This window comes from Macadamia integrifolia, chromosome 10 (assembly GCF_013358625.1).
Source record: "Macadamia integrifolia cultivar HAES 741 chromosome 10, SCU_Mint_v3, whole genome shotgun sequence".
Lineage (NCBI taxonomy): Eukaryota > Viridiplantae > Streptophyta > Magnoliopsida > Proteales > Proteaceae > Macadamia > Macadamia integrifolia.
Window position 1 is genome coordinate 6,884,398 of NC_056566.1, and position 20,503 is coordinate 6,904,900.

The following is a 20,503-nucleotide window of genomic DNA, read 5'->3' on the forward strand; positions in this document are numbered from 1 at the left end:
ATGGATCAGCTTCCTGAGAGTAGGCCTCCATGGGAAGTCCATGCGATCATGTATCCCACAACTAATGCCACTATGTCTCTAGTGTTTAGACTGAACCATGCACTTGGAGATGGCTACTCACTAATGAGTGGAATGTTTTCATCCTTTAGAAGGACAGATAATCCTTCACTTCCTATCACTTTTCCTTCTTCTTCCTTGTCTTCCTCGTCGTCGACGACGACGGCATCTATGTATGGAAGGATGAACAGTTTATCCAAAATGTCAAGTTTCATCTCTAGGTGCCTTAACACAGTTTCGGACTCTATTATTACATTGTTGCAAGGCATGTTCTTAGAAGATGATAAGACGACCATCAGGTCGGCTACACCTCGAGTGGAGTTTGAGCTCAAGACTATTGCATCGGTTGTATTCAACCTTGATGAAATAAGGCAACTTAAGAACATAGTTGGATGTGTAAGTTCTCTAAAATTTCTTTATGGTAGTGGATACAAAGTATTTAGACTTTCTTCGGAGTTAGAATCTGGACTACTCTCACTTGATCCTATGGTTTTCCCTCTACTCTCACATATTGAAGTGGGAACCTTATAGGTCTTCTCTCACTTCTTTGGTTGGACTAAGAGTCCTTTGCCTTTGGGCTTTTCTAGCTCAACTTCTCTTTTGAAGTAGTAGCCTACTGATTTTAGTTTCTTAAGGTAGGTATTACTAGTATCTCGATTAAAGGATGTTCACACTAGTTCACCTCTAGTACATAGCTATTACTTCTTTTTATTAGTAAAATCTTCAAGGCTATTTTTCCTTGAAAGGGAAATTTAGAGGGAATATATGTGAAACTTTTGTAATCATTACTCCGTATATTGTATAAAATATTTAAATTTCTTAACAAATTTAGTGATGATACACATTACATGTAATTTTTATATATTTTACATTTTATAGCAGGGTTTTGGATATGAAGTAAAGAGAATTTTTTTTTTTTTTTGCTAAAGGATGATTTTATTGAAGGAAATAAAGGGAAAAATACATCCAAAGAAGAAAGAAATTCAAGGAGGCTCGCAACCACTACAGCCACTTGCAAACTCCACCTTCGGCATAGCCATCAGCAGAGTGTACAAGCAAAAGCCTAGCAGAAGCGAAAACTATGCCTACCTGAGGCATCATTTTCTAAATCATCTAATACATGACTGGGAAAAGTGGTGGAGTAGTCAGAGGCTCCCGATTTTGCTGCCTTCTTTGCCAAAAAATCTGCCACAGTATTCGCCTCACGGAAGCAGTGGGTGATTTTCCATGTAATGGACTGAAGGAAAGGGAGAGCAAACCGCCATTTTTGTAAAACAAACCAAGGGATATGCATCTTCTGAGTTGCAGCCACTACAGCTGCGGAGTCAGACTCGATCCACAAGCCCCTTGCGTTCATATTCATAGCAACCAATATTGCTTCCATGACAGCGCTAAATTCAGCTTCATATATTTTTTTAACACCCAAAAAAGTACTGAAAGCCTTACAAACCTGACCATTACTGTCACGAACAATTCCCCCTGCTCCTGCGCGACCCGGATTTCCCAATGAACTGCCATCAACATTAATTTTGATCCACTGATCCGGTGGCTTACACCAATGAACTTCCAGCGGCGGCACAATCTTTGGGTTATCAATCTTCAGCCCCAGTTTTCTGCAACACATAATATCAGCAATCGATTTCACTTCACCCTTAGAAGTCCCTGCATATAGAGCAAGATCCTGGCAGATGTATTGAAATGAGTAGATCCCATTCCTCTTTTTTCCTTCATACCGTCTGATATTTCTTTCCCTCCAGATTTGAGAAGCAATGATGGTCAACCCTATCATCCAAGAGTTTTTTAAATTGATCGATCTTGATTTCCTCTTCCACCACTGAAATAAGCTATCAATTGACTCATGTTCAGACCATTGAATTGCGAAACAAGAGGTGAACTTTTCCCAAATATCTCTGGAGAAAGGACAGTGAAGGAAAATATGCTCCATACTTTCTTCGTTCTGCTCACAGAGGCTACATCGAGAGACTAGGAAAATTCCTTTTTTTCTTATAAGCTCGTCCGTTGGGAGTCTCTCATGAGCTAGTCGCCATCCAAATGTAGCAATTCTTGGAGGAAGGTTATTGTGCCAAACCAAAGAGTTCCAATGCACTGCCGGAGCAACTCTTCTAATATCCTCCCACGCTGACGATGTAGTAAAAGAACCAAGAGGAGATAGCTGCCATATACATAAGTCCTCAAATTGGCCACTGGGAATCTTCACCTCTTTAATTGCAAGGAAAATTTGTCTGAGAGAGTGAGAGCGGACCTCTGGAAGTGACCATTCTCCATTCCTGATGAAATCACAAACCTTAGCGTTGCAAGGGAAGGGAGGGAGGTCAGGAGTCTGAATCTCCTCAAGAATAGACCTAGGGCCACAAAAAAACAAAAAAAAAGATATTGTCATAAAGGGTAATGATTACATTTTGAGTTTGAAAATTTCACTTCTTCCCTTAAATTCCCCTTGCAATCTACAGAGCCTGACTACTTACATTCATGGTTTAATCTGGTTTTGTGCAATAGGGGTGCAAGTGCGCCAGGCTAGGCTTGGGGAGCTCAGCCTAAGTTGGGTTTTGCTTTGGCTGGTGGCCTTTACATAGTGTGCCTTAGCATCTCCTTGTATCTATCTCTCTCCTCTCACAATAGGAGGCAAATATGTCATTTCATATGAGTGAGGAGAGTAATAGACACAGGGAGACGCTAATGTACTTTACACAGGCTAGTAGCATTTTTTTCTCCCATAAATAATTATAGGGAAAAAATCCTGAAAAACACTATGCTCCCATTGGCCCTCGAGCTAGACAAGGACCTCACTATCTTCTAGGAAACCTTCTCCCATAATTTTTAAGTGTGGACATAAAACTATTGCTCTTAATTTCAAATTCTTGATGGTTTATGGCTTTTTTATTTTCTTACATGTCCAAAATCAAGTCTCCAACTCTGCAATTTTCAGTGAAACCCATAGCCCATATATACTGTGTAGGTAATACCTTGCACTGGTTGGGGTTTCCAAAGACATGACCTTAGGCCAGGCCAGTTGCACCCTAGGAAGGACCCATAAATGATATAGTTGAGTACTGATGGTTACTTGTGGTGTCTAAGACATCTAATAGGAACAAAATTTATTTGACAACCTAGTGAAGATGAAGATAAACTTCTCTTGATGGTTCACAAAATTATGCCACTTAATTAGCAGAATGATGTGGCAATATGATTATTTGATATACACTAAATTTTATACCCAAATTTAACCATTACTTCATTATATATTAATATGTTTCTCCATGTATGTCCATCTATGTCTACAGTATTTTGAATTTTACTATAAGGTTTTACCACGTTGAAAACTTTATTTAGGCAGCAGGTTTTTTTTTTTTTTTTGCAAGTTATTTATTTAATTATTTTTGGTAGAAAAGTTCTAATTCTTAATGTTTGTTTTATAGACTGTTAATGATGTAATCATTGGGTTGATATCCTTCACAATTCACCTGTACATGCAAAGGTTGGAACCAGGTTCTGGCCACAAGCGTGTGTCTGCTTTGGTGCTTATGAACATGAGAACGTTGAAAGGATATCAAAATGTGGAAGATTTGTTAAAAGCTAAGGAATGGGGCAACCAATTTGGCTTATTAAGTATATCACTTCCTCTATTTAAAGATTCTGAAAACGTGAGTCCCCTTGAGTTCATCGTCCAAGCGAAGAAGGAGATGGGTAAAAAGAAGAATTCAGCTGGTATTTATTTCTCTGCTATACTAATGAATGTTTTGAAGAACATTATCAGCTCAAAGGTTTGGAAATGCACTTCTCTGCTATAAAATCCTATTATGGAATATATCTTTTGGGGAAGAGTTTCCTGTGGGGGAGTGTGATCCCTACATGAGCACGGATCAATGAGAGCATGGATGTAAGCATCAGCATGAATGACATTACTACCTTTCATGGAGGCAGGGTGATCATTTGCCTCGCCTATGTGCGGGCATAGGAGCCACACTCCCCCCCCCCCTCCCCTCACAGAGTTATTTTTTCCATATCTTTATTTAGTATTTCTAATAGGAAGTATTTAATCTTTTGGTTTCATAGGTAGTTGCTGGATTGATGCATTCGACATGTAAACATACAAGCATTGGGATTTCTAATATAATTGGTCCAATGCAAAAGGTGGCACTCGCAGGCAATCCAGTTAATGGCTTCTACTTCACTGTAGGAGGTATTCCACAGGTACAGAGAAGAGAAATCCCTAGTTTTCATACTGTGTTCTCTTTTTCCTACTTATCTCCAGTGAAAAATATTCTAGGTATATTTTGTAGAAACAAACCCTGAAACAATGAAGGAAAGAATAGAAATCCAAACAAACAATCATATAATTAAAGAATATAAGGATTTATGTATTTCGGCTTTAGTAAGATTGTCAACATCCACAGTGAGATTAGATTTGCTTCACAATCAATGGAGAATAAGGTTACAGTTGCTCGTCCTCATACCTCTCTTAAATTATTTACAGGAAAAGAACCCTCGCTACAAATTTATAGCGAAACTCTATACCAAAAATTTACCAAAATCAGCCTCGAAAGCTTCAGATTATTAATGGCCCTTCGGAATCAGCCGATTTAATTATGCATGCACTGGAATACAAGATATCATATCTCCAACATATTATAATATTATTTGGAGTTTCTTATGTTTCTTTCTTCTCTAGTAAATCACAATGAAGAAGTTTAGTGTGCTAATTACTATCCTCAAAGAAGAAATAAGTACTTAATTAGCTATATGCTAGGGTGACGCTCCTAATCCACCATTCATTCATAACTTCATTGAGATAAAGTTAAATTTTAAACATTTATTTTAATTTTTCTAAATAAGATTCTTAATTAAGTAATGTTCATATCAGAAGCTACATTTATTCATTGATTGGTGACCATATTTGTTGTGCCTGGATTACAGAGCCTTTCCTTCACAGTGATGAGTTACAATCAAAAGCTAAGAGTGATAACAGCAGCAGAAAAAGGGTTTATTGATTCTGAATTGCTTATCTCGTGCATGAAGGAGGCTTTTGGAAATATTGTAGAAGCAGCACGTAGAAAGTGAGAAGAAGAATCAAATTGAAGAAGACTTGCATTATTTATTACAAAAAATCAATGTCTTGGCACTGTCATGGATATATATATATATAGAGAGAGAGAGAGAGAGAGAGTGTGTTTGTGTGTGTGTGTGTAATGTGTCTCCTTAGTAGGGATGGATGATAAGGGCATTCTGGAGTGCGAAAACTTCCTGTGAAGTATCTTCTTTGTAATTCAGTTTTCTTTGTCCGAAGCTTGTTCTATTTTATTTATGCTAGGGAGGTATATTGTTGGGTACATGCTCCTTGGTTATATATGTGGAAAAATATTTTCCTTGTATTGGTTATTACATGCGCTGAATTGGAATAATCTCCTCTTCACTTAGGGGTTTGTAAATGCCCCCTTAGGTTTTAGTATTTCCCAAATACTTGTCAGAGAAAACACCAAGAAAATGAAGAAATACAATAGTTTCAAGCAAAGATGACAAAGACTTAACATGGATCACACATCAATATGTACTACATCCAATGGCAAAGCTGAAGGTGATTCACTATATATATGACAGAGAAAGAAAATACAATGAAGATCTCTCAAGAGCACAAAACGTTGCAGCATGAACTCTCACCTAGAAACCCTAATACAAAAATCCCCAAATGACTCTTTTTTATTACTTGCACAACAAGACAATAAAACATACAAATATTCATTTAAGTCGTGTTGATCCATCAAGCTCCAACCCTCTGATACTATCACAATGAAACAAAATGACAAGTCTTGAGATGATAGGATAATAACTTACTTTCAAAATATTTTGAAACCCCTTTGAAAATAGATCAATTTAAAAGAAGGTTATTTAGGTTGTGTTTGGAATGCATTCTAGGTCAATAATGCATTCCAATAATTCATACCAAACACAACCTTTGTTTTCCACCCTTGATGCCGGAAACCCCACCCACTGAAGATCTCAACTCTAAATCTTTATTAAATAGAATGACCATACAACTATACTTTAAAATCGTTTGGAATCATTAGTAGATGTTTTGAAATTAAGGCCACATTCGGTATTTTTTTTTTTTTTTTATACGTGGGTTTGGATCGTCACAGCAATGAAAAAAATTAAATTAAAGAACATTAAGAAAGGAAGAAAGAGATTTAATAGGAGAGAAGTGGACCCTCAACGATGGAAGAGAGCACAACAGCAACCGCAACCGCAACGGTCTTGGAGAAGAAGAGCTTGAGAAATCATGGAGAAGCAGGAGAGAAAAAAGATGAAGCAGAGAGTTCTTAGAAGGCTAAGGAAGAAGTGGTGGAGAAGACGAACAGCGAAACCTTAAGAAGACATTTCTCTCCCTCCCAGAAAGTGTGGGCACTTAATGCTAACTAGCGAAAAGGCACCTGTCATAAGAAGAGGTGTGAACTGGACTAACCGAGCACATCGGTTATTACGTGGTAAAGAATGCAACAGTTTAGAAGGTGAAGGGTTGAGTCATTAGTCGGTTACCTTTCTCACTGGTCATGAGGCTCCGTCGAGACAAAAGGGGAGCACCAACCTGGCCACAAGATACCGATTTACCCATAGATCGACTCACATGCGACCAAGGGTAAGATGGAAAGAAATTTCACTAAAGTAATCAAGGACAAATGAGGAATTTCACCTCAATTAGAAGTTTTGCGCAAGTTTGAGAAGAGAAGTGTAGGGGTATGATGGTAATTTTAAAAGATGAGGAGTTCTATGGAACATATTGGATATTGGGCTCATTGCATTTGTAATTTAAAATGGTGCATCTTTAATTTTTGGATCGAGTCAATCTGGGATCAGGATGAAGAGATATAGCCGAAAAACCATTTTTGGCTACTCCCTGAATCCCCCTCTCATTCAAAACAAACATCCCTTTTGTCTTGACTCTCGAACCCTTGTGATATTTTAAATCCCAACCAACCTAGAACCAGCCCAAATTGGACCAACTTACTACTCCAATATCAACTACCTTTCCGAAAATATCACTCCCCTCCCCTGAACCATGAAAATTCGATGAAGGAGACTCACGAGTAAGCTTCTTCTCCTTCTCCTTCGGTTCAGCAACAAATTGGAGCTGAACAGTTGTGTTTCAATGACAGAGGGGAAGGGCTGAATCATTTAGGAGAAGAATGGGGTTTTCATTAAGGGTCTCTTGGTCATTTCACAATTAGGGGTATTTTGGGTATTATGATAAAAAATCAGATGACTTAATAGCGATTTCTAATGGTTGGGGTCGTTAGATGGAATATTTTTCTTGGAGGGGAGGTGAGTGATATTTTTGGAAATGTGTGGGGTCAAGTTGATATTTCGCTATAGTTCAGGGGAGGGAAGTGATATTTACTCTTTCTAGTTTACTGTCTCAAGTAAGGGCTGTAATCGGGCCGAGTTGGGCAAGATTTTTTATAACCTCAATCCAACCCTAGGTCCCTTAATTCAACCCAGGCCCAACTGGATTGGGATATAATAACCTAGGCCCAATCCTATTAGGCTCAACCCAGCCCAAACAAGCCCTAATTGTCCTTGATTGGCCCAGATTATTATGCATAATTTTATATTATATATACATATATATATATATATATATAGGGCTAAGACAGGTCAGAATCAGTCTGAAGCCTTAACCCAAGCCTTGTCAAGCTCATTGAGTGGGCTCAAGCTCACCAGGCCAAACTTGCACCCATAGGCTCAAGTCTATTCTTTGTCGTCTTTTATTTTTTCCCTCCAAAACTTTGAAGACTGCAAACATTTGGATTATGAACTTATCCTATATTAAATCCAAAACTCTTCGACCTTGGCACACATATGGGGGGATTCTTCCAAATCCATATCAAGTTTTTAAAGTTCTAAGAAGATGAATGTGATTTGTTGGGTAATGCTGAATTTTTTGGGCAAGTACACCCAATCGTAATATGTTAATTTGACTAAAGAATGAAATAGAAAATGAAAAAAATCCAAGACTCTGCAAATCGTAGAGATGCATGGGATCACAAAGGGATTCCATGGACAAAGAAATACAAAGAAGATAAATGATTGCATTTGAGCATGAATTTTAATTGAAATCATTCTAGACCATTCCCTAGATGTCCAAGATTAGAATTTGCCACATCAACAATTCAATATATGAGTCAAAATTAAGTATGCTTGCCTTAAATACTTTATGCCTTTCAAGATAAACTATTGGGAAAAGAACCCTATCTTGTTCTGTTAGCACAGGAAGCGCCCAGAGATTGGGGTAATGAAAAGAAGATGCTGCCCCCCATGCCTAAGGCATTAAAGATGCTGGCACATCTTGTTTCATTTGTCCCATGCGCTGGTGCTTCCTACCCCAGCAGAACAAGGTTCTACCATGGATGGATAACACCCAAAGATAGGGGTAATGAAAAGATGTTGCTGCCCCCACACCCAGTGCAATGAAGAAAGAAAATGCTGGTGCACATTCACTCATTGGTCCGACACGTTGGTGTTTCCTGCCATGGCTTCACCAAGTATTATAACTCTAGAGATTGAAACTACACCCGGGCAACAAATTGAAAGTACCACGTATACGTAGCACAGTACCACCCTTACCAGCTGCACTTGCTGGCAGCTTCATACTAAAATTTCATTATATGATAGAAGAGTGCACCAAAAACAAAGTCATGACTCTAGAATTGCCACAACGGCTATAGATAACTCCAACTATAACTTCTCGACAGAAATGGGCTTTGGCTTCAGACTCGGTGCTGATATTGTAACCAACTTGGCGTTTAACTTGACGAGTCCAGGAAGCCATTCCACAAGAACAATACAATAAACATACTTGGTCCCACATCTTACATCCACCTTCCACCATGCACCTCACGTTTTCCAATAAGACACCTCATGACCCTCAAGATGGGATTCAGATGGTTATCTCCCCATTTTATTCTTGGGATCATAGAAAAAATGCAACCATTTTTTGTAAGCGAGAGGGTTGGAAGCTCCAGGAAAGCTAGCGTGCAGTAGAAAAGGAGGGGGGTGGCATGGACAAGGGGTCTTTTCACTAGAGAGGATGGAGAGAGGTAGACAGTACACAGATCGCTGGGCAACCCGACGATGTGCCAAGCCTTCACCCTTTTATTTGATATAGAGGTTTAAAAGCTTTTAGTTTGTAGCAAAGGCCACTCTACTGTTGCCACCAAAACTGCTTGGGTGTAGCATTAACCACAACAGCAATTCAGACATGATGCTGGATTGTATTACACAGTAGAACCAGGGAGTTCAAAGAAGTAAATGCTTAAAGGTTCCCCATTCTTGCTTGCATTAAAAAAATTTAAGTATTTAACAACCATTAGTCTTTTACTTCTAAATGCAGATGCAACAGAATAGTTTAGATGAGTGAGTGAAGGCTAACATAAGGTAAAAGAAGTTTTAAAGAGTTTTGGAAGTAAATTCTTGTCTCTATCTAGTCTTTATCCTCCTCTCCAACAATCTTTGCCACCAAATTCTTCAGGTACCAGGCCAAAAAATGCAACACCAAAAAATTTCCTGCAAACAGTAACGACTGTCAACAAGATCCTCGAATCATAGTTCTATCTTAAGTGAGCAGCAGTGGCATAGAATTCCAGTACCTTTCATTCAGTCTTAGGTCACCTCTTGCGCATATTTAACTTCCACTATTTCAGTATAAATGAAACTCCTTTCAATGTAGCTTTTCTTCCTTCTTTGAAATTCCATAACTCAAATATGTACATACCATATGTTTTGTACTCATTCATCTCCTTCAGAGCTGTCGTAACAGCCCTGAAAACCTCGTCGCCCAAATCATTCTTCAGGCTTTTCAGCTTTTCATCTTCTTCATCTATTACTTCTTGCATCAACATAGTACACAAAAAAGAAAAATGTAAGAACTGCAGTCACAGAGACACTCTTACTCCATGGTCTGTTAGGGAAGCCCTTTCTAAAACGGACCCCCGCCATAATGGCCCTAAAACTACACATGTAGCAAATTAGATGGGGTCCAAATATTGTGGACACAAAGACCCAAGGTCTCCTACTCACATGTCAAAATTTAAGCTCAAACAGAGCTTGCCAAGTGACAAAATAGTAGGTTGAAAAATCCAGGACTATGGGAGAGTGTACAGTATTAGTCAGAGTACCATAGGCAAACGCGGTCCTATACGGGGATGCAAGGGCATACATAGCACGGTATTTGATTCAATTTGAGTCTAAATTTGGCCCATGTCTAATCCAAACATGTTGTCCTCTATTGAATTAGAATAGCAACATCATTAGTCCATGTGGCTCAAAATGGTGGACCTTATGGGAAGATATTCATGGAAGGACCAAATCAAATAATCCAATCATGGTTTTTATAGAAATATCAAAAGACAAATCAAATAATCAATTCATGTTTTCATATAAAATAGAAAGAACTAGTTAATAATGAAGTTGAGCATCCAACATGTTATGAAGGGTCTGCAAATTCCACCACATGCCTAGACAAGAACCCGGTACCCTTTCTTGTTAAACCTTCCAAATGAATCCAATGATCAGCCATCAGAACCACGAAGACAGTTTTTGTTGGCCTTCCTTATGGTAAAGATTCTCTTTACTCCAATTTGAGAATAACCTGAAAATTCTTTCAGCCCCTATAAGACACAGGAAGTGAAAGAAAGACTTACATTAATTAATTCCTTATGAGCATCATGCAGCACAAAATTACATGCTTGTCGTAATCTTGATAACAAAATTCAAGGCCCACTAAAACCAGGCAGACCTAATGATCATTTGCTAGCTTCATCACGCTTTCACCGTGTTTCATTTCGAAGGGATCTGTTTATCATTGCGGTCTGAAGGAAACCCATAAATAATATTATCAACTACGAATAAGAATGTCAAACACTTTAGTAGATCATCATCAAAAGCTGCTGCAACTGCTAATATAGTAGCCATGTATCGGTCCGTATCGTACCGTATCAGCCCTTACCGATACGATACTGACCGATACGATACATGAAATTTTTAAAACCCTTTTGTATGGATACGAATCTTACGATACAAATACACCACCGATACTCACCGATACGTACCGATACTCTATGAAAAATTCAAAATTGAAGTGAAATGTACGTTTCGATATGTATCGATACGTATCGATATGTATCGGTACGTATCGGTGTATATCGGTATGTATCGATCGACACGTACCGATACGGTCATAAAATGGCCAAAATGGGTAATTTTTTAGAAAAACATAATTTTTTGAGGTGTTTTTGTTCCAAAGTTGCTGCCAACAATTTTTATTTCTAACTAAAATGGAAATCATGGTTGGGAACAAGGATTTTACATTTATAGGACAACTACAAACCTTGGATTCTTAGTGCGATACTCTCAATTTACTGTTTATGCATAATACATGTTATATATATAACTTTTTTTAATTATTTGTTTATGCAAAAGTGTATAAAAAAGTGTTTCCTATCCATTTATGTGCGTATCTTTAGCGTATCTCCGATACGATACGATACCCTCCGATACGTATCTTAATTTTGGCCGACCGATACAACGACCGATACCGATACTTTAATCCTTGCATGTAATATTATCATAAAAGAAAAACAGTGATTGTTAAGGGCAAAATTTACTAGACCCATGCACAAAAAAGTGAGATCCGTCTATTTTTTGTAGCTGCTAATAAGAATGCAATAAAAATTAGCGCAAATGAACTTATCGCCTCCAATATCTACTTTGCTCTCACAGTCTCTCTCATCACTCCTCATTAAATATGTGGGCCCCCTATATGATGCATCCTAGTCCATCGAATGCACTTTGCATCCTTGTCCTCCAAATGCACTCTTTCACTGCTGGCTATTGGCTTGGCATGTAAGATGCCAATATAAGCCGGCACCCGTGTAGATCCCTTTCCCTAAACATTAAAAGAATAGAGAAAATTTCAAAGACACATGTTACCTTTTCCCTATCTTCCCATAGTTTTCTTCTTTCAGTTTAATTTTGTGCCTCCCGCTTCTTCAACTCCATGCCACGCTGCTCATGCTCTTTCATCTGATATTCCAAATTTCCCATAAGTTTTTGGTGTTCCAAAAAATTTTCTGTATAGCTAGTGCATTTTTTGTTTCTCTATTAAACATAAAATAAGAATTAAGTAAGATTCTGTAGCTAAAAAGCTCACATGAGATAAAAAAGGAGAGAATGAATGCAATGAAGGGCTTGATTAAATATATATGTATATATATATATATATATATGTATGCTATATTTCCTCAACCTCATGGAGATACGTACTTTCATTATATAGTTGTTGTAGCTCATCTTTCTCATCCATCAAACGGCTGAGAGACAGAGTACTCTCAGTGAATTTGCACTCCATTTCATTCAAGTGCTTATCCTTGATTTCAATCACATTAGTAAGACTTGAAACAAGTTTATTCTTCCGTTCATCTTCCGCCACAATATCAGAAATGGTTTTCAAATCTCCATATTTTTGGAGTTCCTCCCCTATAATCCCCCCAGATTTGTAGTCATCTTCACGGGAAACCCAAGCATATATACTGGACCCTTTGTGTTTTCTTCCATGCCACTCTATTTTCCCATGATGATCTGCTTCATATGCCCTCTCAAATGCCATTGCATTGTTAAATCCCGACCAATCTTTGTTGAACTCCACAATGGCAGTCCCTGAATGACCCTGATAATTCCACAAATGACACACCCTCAGAGGTTTAAATCCTTTCTGTATGAACTGCTCCCTCAGCTTGGAACAACTTTCCCCCACATATATTCCATCCTTGCAATCAGTTGGAAGGTTAACAACAATTGCAGTCCAAGGCCAAACAAATACATCATTGTTCCAACCACTTGGGGATTCAGAAACGCCAAGTTCTGCGACAGAGACCCTTCAGGGGCTATTGAACTCTGATCCATTGAAATTTCAGCCAGGTAAACTACACATAAAATACAAGCAACACAAGTCAAAAGCAACTTATCAGTTTGGATGATACCAGGATAAAGAATGGAAAAAAAATTACTCTGTACGATGGCATCTATATAAAGTTTCACAACCCATCCATCAGTCCCCACCAGAAAGCTACCTCAATGCCACCTGGTTTGAGTGACCTTAATAGTCACGACCATGGTGCAGGTAATCTGCAAATTGGGTGGATTTTGGGCTTACGACCATATTAGATGTGGGAAAAAAACAAAAGTGGTGCTTGGTTTTGCACTAGGTGTAAGATTCAAACATTGCTCAAATCTACAAATAAATTTAAACCAGGATATTTCCCATTTCGTGGAATATTTCAATTTCAACTTCCACATCGCATGAACGACGGTACTAGAAAAATCATAACTTTTCTAAATACAGAACATTCATCTAAGATGAATCCATGATGTACATGATCAATAGAAAAAAGAGACCTTGAAAAAATTCAGCTTGAGATAAGTAACATCACATTAACAGGGATAAATCTCCTTCTAATACTAATTATCAAGTGATCAGATAAAACAAAGAAATTCAGAAATAACAGTTTCACCCAATATAATAGTACTGAAGTTCCACCCTTTGAGTTTTGAGATGGCTATGCCTCGTTAACACATAGTTCTTGAGTTGTGGCTGATAGATCATGCTGGAAGATAAGCTTCTCTTCAGCTTCACTGTAGTTATCCTATCTCACTATTGAAAACAAATAGATATGGGAAATACAAGCAACCAAAAGAAAAAAAAATTTACTAGGCCAGGGAAGGAAGTGAAAGACACATTGAACACTCCCCCATGAATGGGAAAAAAAAAACTGTGCCCTGGATATGATATAGGATCAATCTAGAGACTGGTCCTTGGATAGTAACTATGGTTCAACTTTTTCTTCCATAAGTCAGTTAAAAAGCTTATTGATAGTTAGCACACTATGACTGGAGAATGACTGTAATGAACAAGCAACACTAGCTGCTTCATTTGTTGCTGAGCTTTAAGAAAAGCAAGATTCCTTTTCTGAAATAAGTAAACCAGTCATCTGATTTCCTAAACCTTGCTATTATACAGCTTCAAAAGGATCTTTTTTTTTTTTTTGGAATTCTTTGCTCTTCTTTCTCATTGATCTTCTCATTCTCACAAAAGATGAGAACAATGCACATATATATTACCGCTGGTTTTTGCAAATTGTAGAAATTTTCCTTACCCTTCCTCCACCAAAAAAAAAATCTTCTTCTGAAATAAATTTAGCTAACTGATTTAAGGGTAATGAAGTAGTCAATTTGAACCCAATGGGAAAGGGATTGATAATAATAATAATACTTTCAAAAGAAGAAGAAGAAGATATTAACCTTCAGAAGAAAGACCCACTATAGGAATTAAGCCATTATTTTCACAATAAATCAACAAAAGCGCAATAAAACGATCAAAGTTAATGAGCTGATTGAAATAATAGGAGCAAACATTCAGTCTCACCAACGCATGCTCAAGGAAGTAAAATCAGCTCAACAGATAAGTAAACTTCTGAAGATTGAAAAATATGAAAAGATGTGTATCATGAAGGGAGATAAACGATTCTACAGTTACTTACAGTCGATTAAAAAGAAAACTCCAAACTGAATAGCAATCTAATCGGTGAAGCCCTCTGATGAAATTTCTCACTGAAACATTGAACATATGAAGACGGAAAGAAAGCTAGAGAGAGAGAGAGAGAGACAAACATTTATTGAAACTGAAGAGTTTCAAGACGCCGGTTTGTCTTCTCAGAAGATTTAATCACTTGGTATCCATGCATGGTGATTTCCTTGCATTTTCATCGCTCCTTGCCTTCCTCTTTCCTTGAAGCATGCGATGCAGACTCATACTGTCCCACTCCCATACCATACATACATATGTATGGCATTACTTTGGTAATTATATGCGTGGGAGCACAGGCTATAAGCCTATAACCCCCACAAGCATTTTTCCCATATTATATTTAATTCTAACCCTTTTGCTAATATCCAGGATAGCTTGACTTGGGCACTGACGGTTGGGATCAGTGTGAGTTCTAGGCTCGGTCAGGTCCGTTTACCTTGTTCTACCACACAACCATTTCTGACTTATTTTTTAAATGGGTGTTCACTTCACCGTTAGGTGCAGCTGATTAAGCGAATCGATTATAGATCATTGATATTTTTAATATCTTTAAGATCTTTAAGATATGTTTTTAACTGATCTTAAAATGGTTCTTTGATTGATATTCAAATGGAAATTCTCTTTTCGTGATTGAAGCTTTTTTGGCTTCTTAATTTATATTTGTGATGATTCTACCAAAAAAATTTTATATTTGTGATGAAAAAAGAACAAATCCGTGAGAATTGAACGGGGTTGGAAGAGTTTAATTTGTCAAGAAAAAAATATGATAGTGGCTAAATGAAATTGAAGAAGATATTAATGCTTCAATGGGTTGAGAAATAGGTCAAAGAGAGAAACCTAACATGCATGGCAGCTAAAAGAAAGAGATAATGGTAGCAGGGCCTTCGAGGCCACTTTAAAGATGAATTTTAGGGAATGCCTATTTAGAGTTAAACTCGGCCCGTTTATGGAAGCTCAATTATAGTCCGAGACTGACCAGCTCGATTATAAATCGCACCATACCCACCAAAGCTAATCTCATTTAGGTAAACAGGCATTCACGATGTAGGGCTTCGAAATGGTTAAGCCCAAATAGTCCCGATTGAGCCCGGCAGGATGACACCCCTACTGGCAGCTAACTGAAAATTTACCATTAAATCAATGTATCACGTGGATTTCTTCCACAATAATAAGGCGTCCCCTAGTTCAACCAACCCTTTTGGAATTGGTTTTAGGGCCTCAAACTTCTCCAAAATATTAAACTGTTCTTGTGGAAATTCATACCAATTCCCTAGCGGTGAACCTCTTACTCCATTTTAGGAATTTGTCTTTCCATCCACACTATCCTTTTTGCCCTGCACATGAGGAATTTGTCCTCCATGCTTTTTTTCCATTTTGATGTCTCATGTTGGTGCATTCCCTCTTTTGAGGGTTGATTGCTAGCATTTTCATAGTAGTAGCTTTAAAGATTGGTTTCTTTTATCTTCTTAGTCTCTTTAACTTGCCAAATCATTTGGACTTTACAATTCAATGGTCCTCCTTTATGTGGACTTAAACTCAACTTTATTCGTGAATGAGAGCTATTTGGGGCTTCCTCCCCCCTCGTTCTATGTGTGACTCAGAGATTGGCTATACATGCCATGCTGTTTTTCCTTAAGGATTTGTGTTTTGGATCATTGATGATGTTTGGGATGCTGCTTCAGAGAAACAAGCTCGAGTAGTTATCCTTGGAGATGCTCCGGGAGCTTCATTGTGAATAGATGCAGGGCTGAGTTTTGCTTTTCAGATTTAGCAATGGAGGCTGAAGCTATCAGAGATGCGACCATTTTTGTCATGTTTCTTGTGACTGTGTAAAAGAAGCTCATGCTTTGGCTTCTTAGGCTGCTAGCTCTTGCACTTCTTGGGTTTGGATTTCCCAAGCCCTCCTTTTCTTATAAATCTCCCTTTTAGCCAGAGCTTCTCCGATGCTTACTTTTGGTGTAAGAAAGATGCATCCAGAGTTTGGATTATAAGACTGATTGTAGAGATGCCTTCCTTGGTTGAAGTAAGATGAATTATTGAAGAGGACCAGTACAAATTGTTGAAGCCAACAAACCAATTGGTTGAGTCATATCTTAGTAATATCTTAGTAGACACTCTCCTTAAGGTCTGAAACACCCCCTATAGTAGGGCAATAGGGGATACACACATTTTATCCTCCAAGATAAAACAACCATACTGAATTGTAGTCTTATTGCACAAAGACTTTGATTATTAGGGAGAGTAAGGTTAGGCTCATCAAGTATAGTTTAGGAAATGGTTTATACAATAAAAAAATCAGAGAGGAAAATCCAACAAAGCAGTGAAGAAGAGCACATTATAGAGAATCAATTTCTTAGAACAATAAAGAGAGAGAGAGAGAGAGAGAGAGAGAGAGAGAGAGAGAGAGGATTCCGGTGTTGTAAACACTTTCTGTTATTTTATTATTATATTATATAAGTACATGTACTCATGCTTCGTGACTAATCTTTTTCTAAACTATTTTATCCTTCTTTTAAATTTAAATACCTTTATTTTTTTATCATCACTTTTCTTTTTCTTTCTTACTTTTCTATTTTCCTTTTGGTACCCTTCACTGTCTCTCAATATTTGATGCTATCTTTTTTACTAGAAGATTAGATTATATTAAAGGAAGAAAAAATAAAAAATATATTACAAAAGCCAGCAAAGAGACTCCACCTTCGGCTATGCCATCAACAGAGACTCAGAGCCGCTATCTCATAGAATTAAAATCTAGATCTACATTGACCATCAATATCATATTGCAACTCTCTTGCCATATGAGAGGAAAGCTACGCATCATGTTGTCAATCCCTAACTTTGCCGCATCCTTGGCTAAGAAGTCTGCCATAGGGTTTGCTTCTTTGAAGCAGTGAGATATCTTCCATTCAATGGATTAAGGAAATCCATAGGGCTAACCATTCCTGAAGAAAGCCAGGAATGAGTCTATGCTGGAAAATGAACACTGCGACAGAAGAGTTTGACTCAATCCATAGAAGATTGTGTTCATATCAAGTAAACCACATGCTCTTAATGATTCTCCAAATCTCGGCGAAGAAGCTGGAATAAATTCCCAAGTAAAATTTGTAGCAGCAAATTTTCCTGCCATCATGATCCTAAAAATTCCGCCCCACCAGCTCTACCCGATTACCAAGCAAGCACCCATCCACGTTAGCTTAATCCAGGAAGGGAAAGGCTTGCACTAGTGAACCTCCAAGATAGATCTCTCTCTGTGAGAAGAAGTGGAAAGATTGAACTTCTGCAAATTATCAAATCAGTGCATTTCTAGGAGAAGCTTTTATATGGGAGCATATGGCACAAATTATCCTGTACAGATGCGAGCATTCCCCTCAAATCTCTCTGGTTTTTTCAAACTAGATGGCGTCAATTACCAAAAAATACAGACCTCCTAGACATTTTTCAGGACCAACCTCTTGATTTATTTCTCCACCAAGCAGTAAGCTCAGCCAGGGATTACTACTCAGCCAGAAAAATTAAAAAAATTCTAGAACTCCTTTCCAAACTCCAATAGTGAAATCACCTAAAAAAGAGATGTCAAAAGGATTCGGAAGACGCACCACACAGCTCGCATCTAGAAGGAAGCGGAATGCCTTTGGCCTGAATCAGGTCATCAGTAGGAAGTTTACCATAAATCAACATGTGAAGAACCCACTGACCATTCTTAATAAACTCAGAACTGAGTGAGAAACCTCTTCAGGCCAATATACCATTTTTCATTATCAGTCACAAAGGACCATTATCTCTTCACCCCCGGCCAGATAGAGGAGCTCTTATAGCCCCTTTTAAACTCCTCAAAAGTAGAAATAAATCTTGCTCCACCCTCCTTCTTTGGCTTGCATACCTGATCTCATCTAACAGTGATGGCACATCCACTTTTTAGACATTTAATCAAGTCATCTTCATGGAAATAGAATCCAAAACAGGCATCAAAGTCCTGAAGAATTCTAGGGATGCAATTAAATAAATCTGGATGGCTGTCTAGGTCCATACGCCTATGAAAATCTTCATAAAACTGAACAATGTGATTACCCAGTTGCTCCTGATTAGAAATAGTCTACCATCATCCCGAACAATGCTAGTGATGGAGTTTTAGATCTCTTCACTTTGGCCATGACATGGAAAAATCTCGAACATTTATCACCATCTCGTAACCACCTTATTTGGACTTTTGAGATCGCAGCTTTTCCTGATATTCAGAGGTCTTGTTTGGCATCAACCTCAAGATCAAAAAGCTCTCAAAATACCCCTCTTCCTCAATTCTTTTCTGAATCTAATCAAGCTGAGTCTGAGAGTTCATAGCAACAATAAAATTGCAGAAACATGAGGAGGAAATTGGCACTTGTTGGCTAGTCCTGGGAATAGGGACACCTAGGTTAGCCTACCTAAGGCTTCTGCAACACGTTCAATGCTGATCCATCACCTGAGTTACACTTCATGTGGGAGAGCCCCATCTTATCTGGATCAAGGTTAGGGGTAGAGTGGGTCACCCCATGCTCCAAGCCCGAACCCACTGTGTTGGATCCATCACTAGCGTCTAGAAGCACTTCTAACCGAGCTTGACATTGAATATTTGAAGAAGAGTTCAAGATAGAGCCCACCTCTTTATTATTGGAAGTAACTTCCACATCAGCCCCAAAAGGGGGAGGCCTCCTTGACTGGGGCGTACAAGAATTCCCAACAGAATGATTCTCAACCGAATCAAATTCTTTGTTAGGACCTCCTTCCAAATTGGGAAGATTCTCGCAAGATTTTCTCCTCCTTCCTGATTGGTCTCTCCACCACCGCTTTTGGCTCCTCCACCGCCAAAAGGTGCCTAACTACCTCCATGATGATGGTCACCTCTTATCTCTTGGGCAGATTCCTTTGGGGATTCGTTGGCGTAAACAGTCCCTGGAATACCTCCAACTCTTGCGGCCATCTCTCATATTAGCTGCTTTTTTTAGCTCTGCAATGTACCCAAACTTACCCAATGAGTCTTCGTAAATTAGAGGTTGGTGAACCAGAAAAGATTAGTGGTACTAGTTCAACCTGAATCTCTTCTGGACGCACACATCCACCTCCATCTCCACTAGACTCTAGCATAATTCCCCAAAACCACATTCTTGGTGCGTTGATCGACCACAATAGGTCGCTAACAGCCTTTGCATCGTCAAGAGCACCTTTTCATGCCAATATTCAAGTGGTAGATCAGGGAAACATACCTAGACTAGTGATTTGTTAACATACTTTCATTCAATTGAAATCTGGATGCCATCTCTGAAATAGGTATTGCTTTTCCAGGGACAGAGCTTCTCCTCCACATAGATGCCATATCACCATCAGAATCAAACTAAAAAATTGTCAAGCCTTGCCCATAGGCACCATCTTCACATTACCCTTTAAATTCCATGATTCCTTCGCTTGCCTTCGCACATCTCTAATGATAAAAATTGAAATTTAATTTACCAATAGGGCAAAGATATACCTAGATAATCTATTTTCATATTCATCTTGGGGTATAATAAACTTTGTGAATTTCCCTGCTTGTATCGGCCCTGGGAGATCACTCACCACAAAAAGCACAAAGCCAACCACCCTAGCATAAGATTTTCTTGGAGCAGAATGACCCGAAGGCCCTCCACCTTCACAAACAACAGCCACAGATTCCTCAGATGAAATCCATCCACTCTCAAGGGAAAACCTACCCTAGATCCTGGCCATTACCCAAATTGCGAACCTCCTCAGCATTCCTATTGCCCACACCTATCTAACCTC

General features: G+C 38.4%; 2 protein-coding genes across 2 annotated transcripts; one reads left to right on the plus strand and one right to left on the minus strand.

Moving 5' to 3' along the window:
* Positions 1-5,136, plus strand: LOC122091603 (wax ester synthase/diacylglycerol acyltransferase 4-like). The gene is made up of 4 exons (XM_042661620.1): positions 1-453; positions 3,495-3,839; positions 4,132-4,269; positions 4,993-5,136. The coding sequence occupies exons 1-4, from the start codon at positions 1-3 to the stop codon at positions 5,134-5,136; spliced, it is 1,080 nt and encodes a 359-aa protein (XP_042517554.1).
* Positions 5,137-12,057: 6,921 nt separating this feature from the next.
* Positions 12,058-19,667, minus strand: LOC122091604 (protein INVOLVED IN DE NOVO 2-like). Its single transcript, XM_042661621.1, has 3 exons — positions 19,571-19,667; positions 12,391-12,987; positions 12,058-12,150 (listed from the first exon to the last, which is right to left on the minus strand). Exons 1-3 carry the CDS (start codon positions 19,665-19,667, stop codon positions 12,137-12,139), a joined length of 708 nt encoding a protein of 235 aa, XP_042517555.1. The 3' UTR covers positions 12,058-12,136.
* Positions 19,668-20,503: the final 836 nt, after the last annotated feature.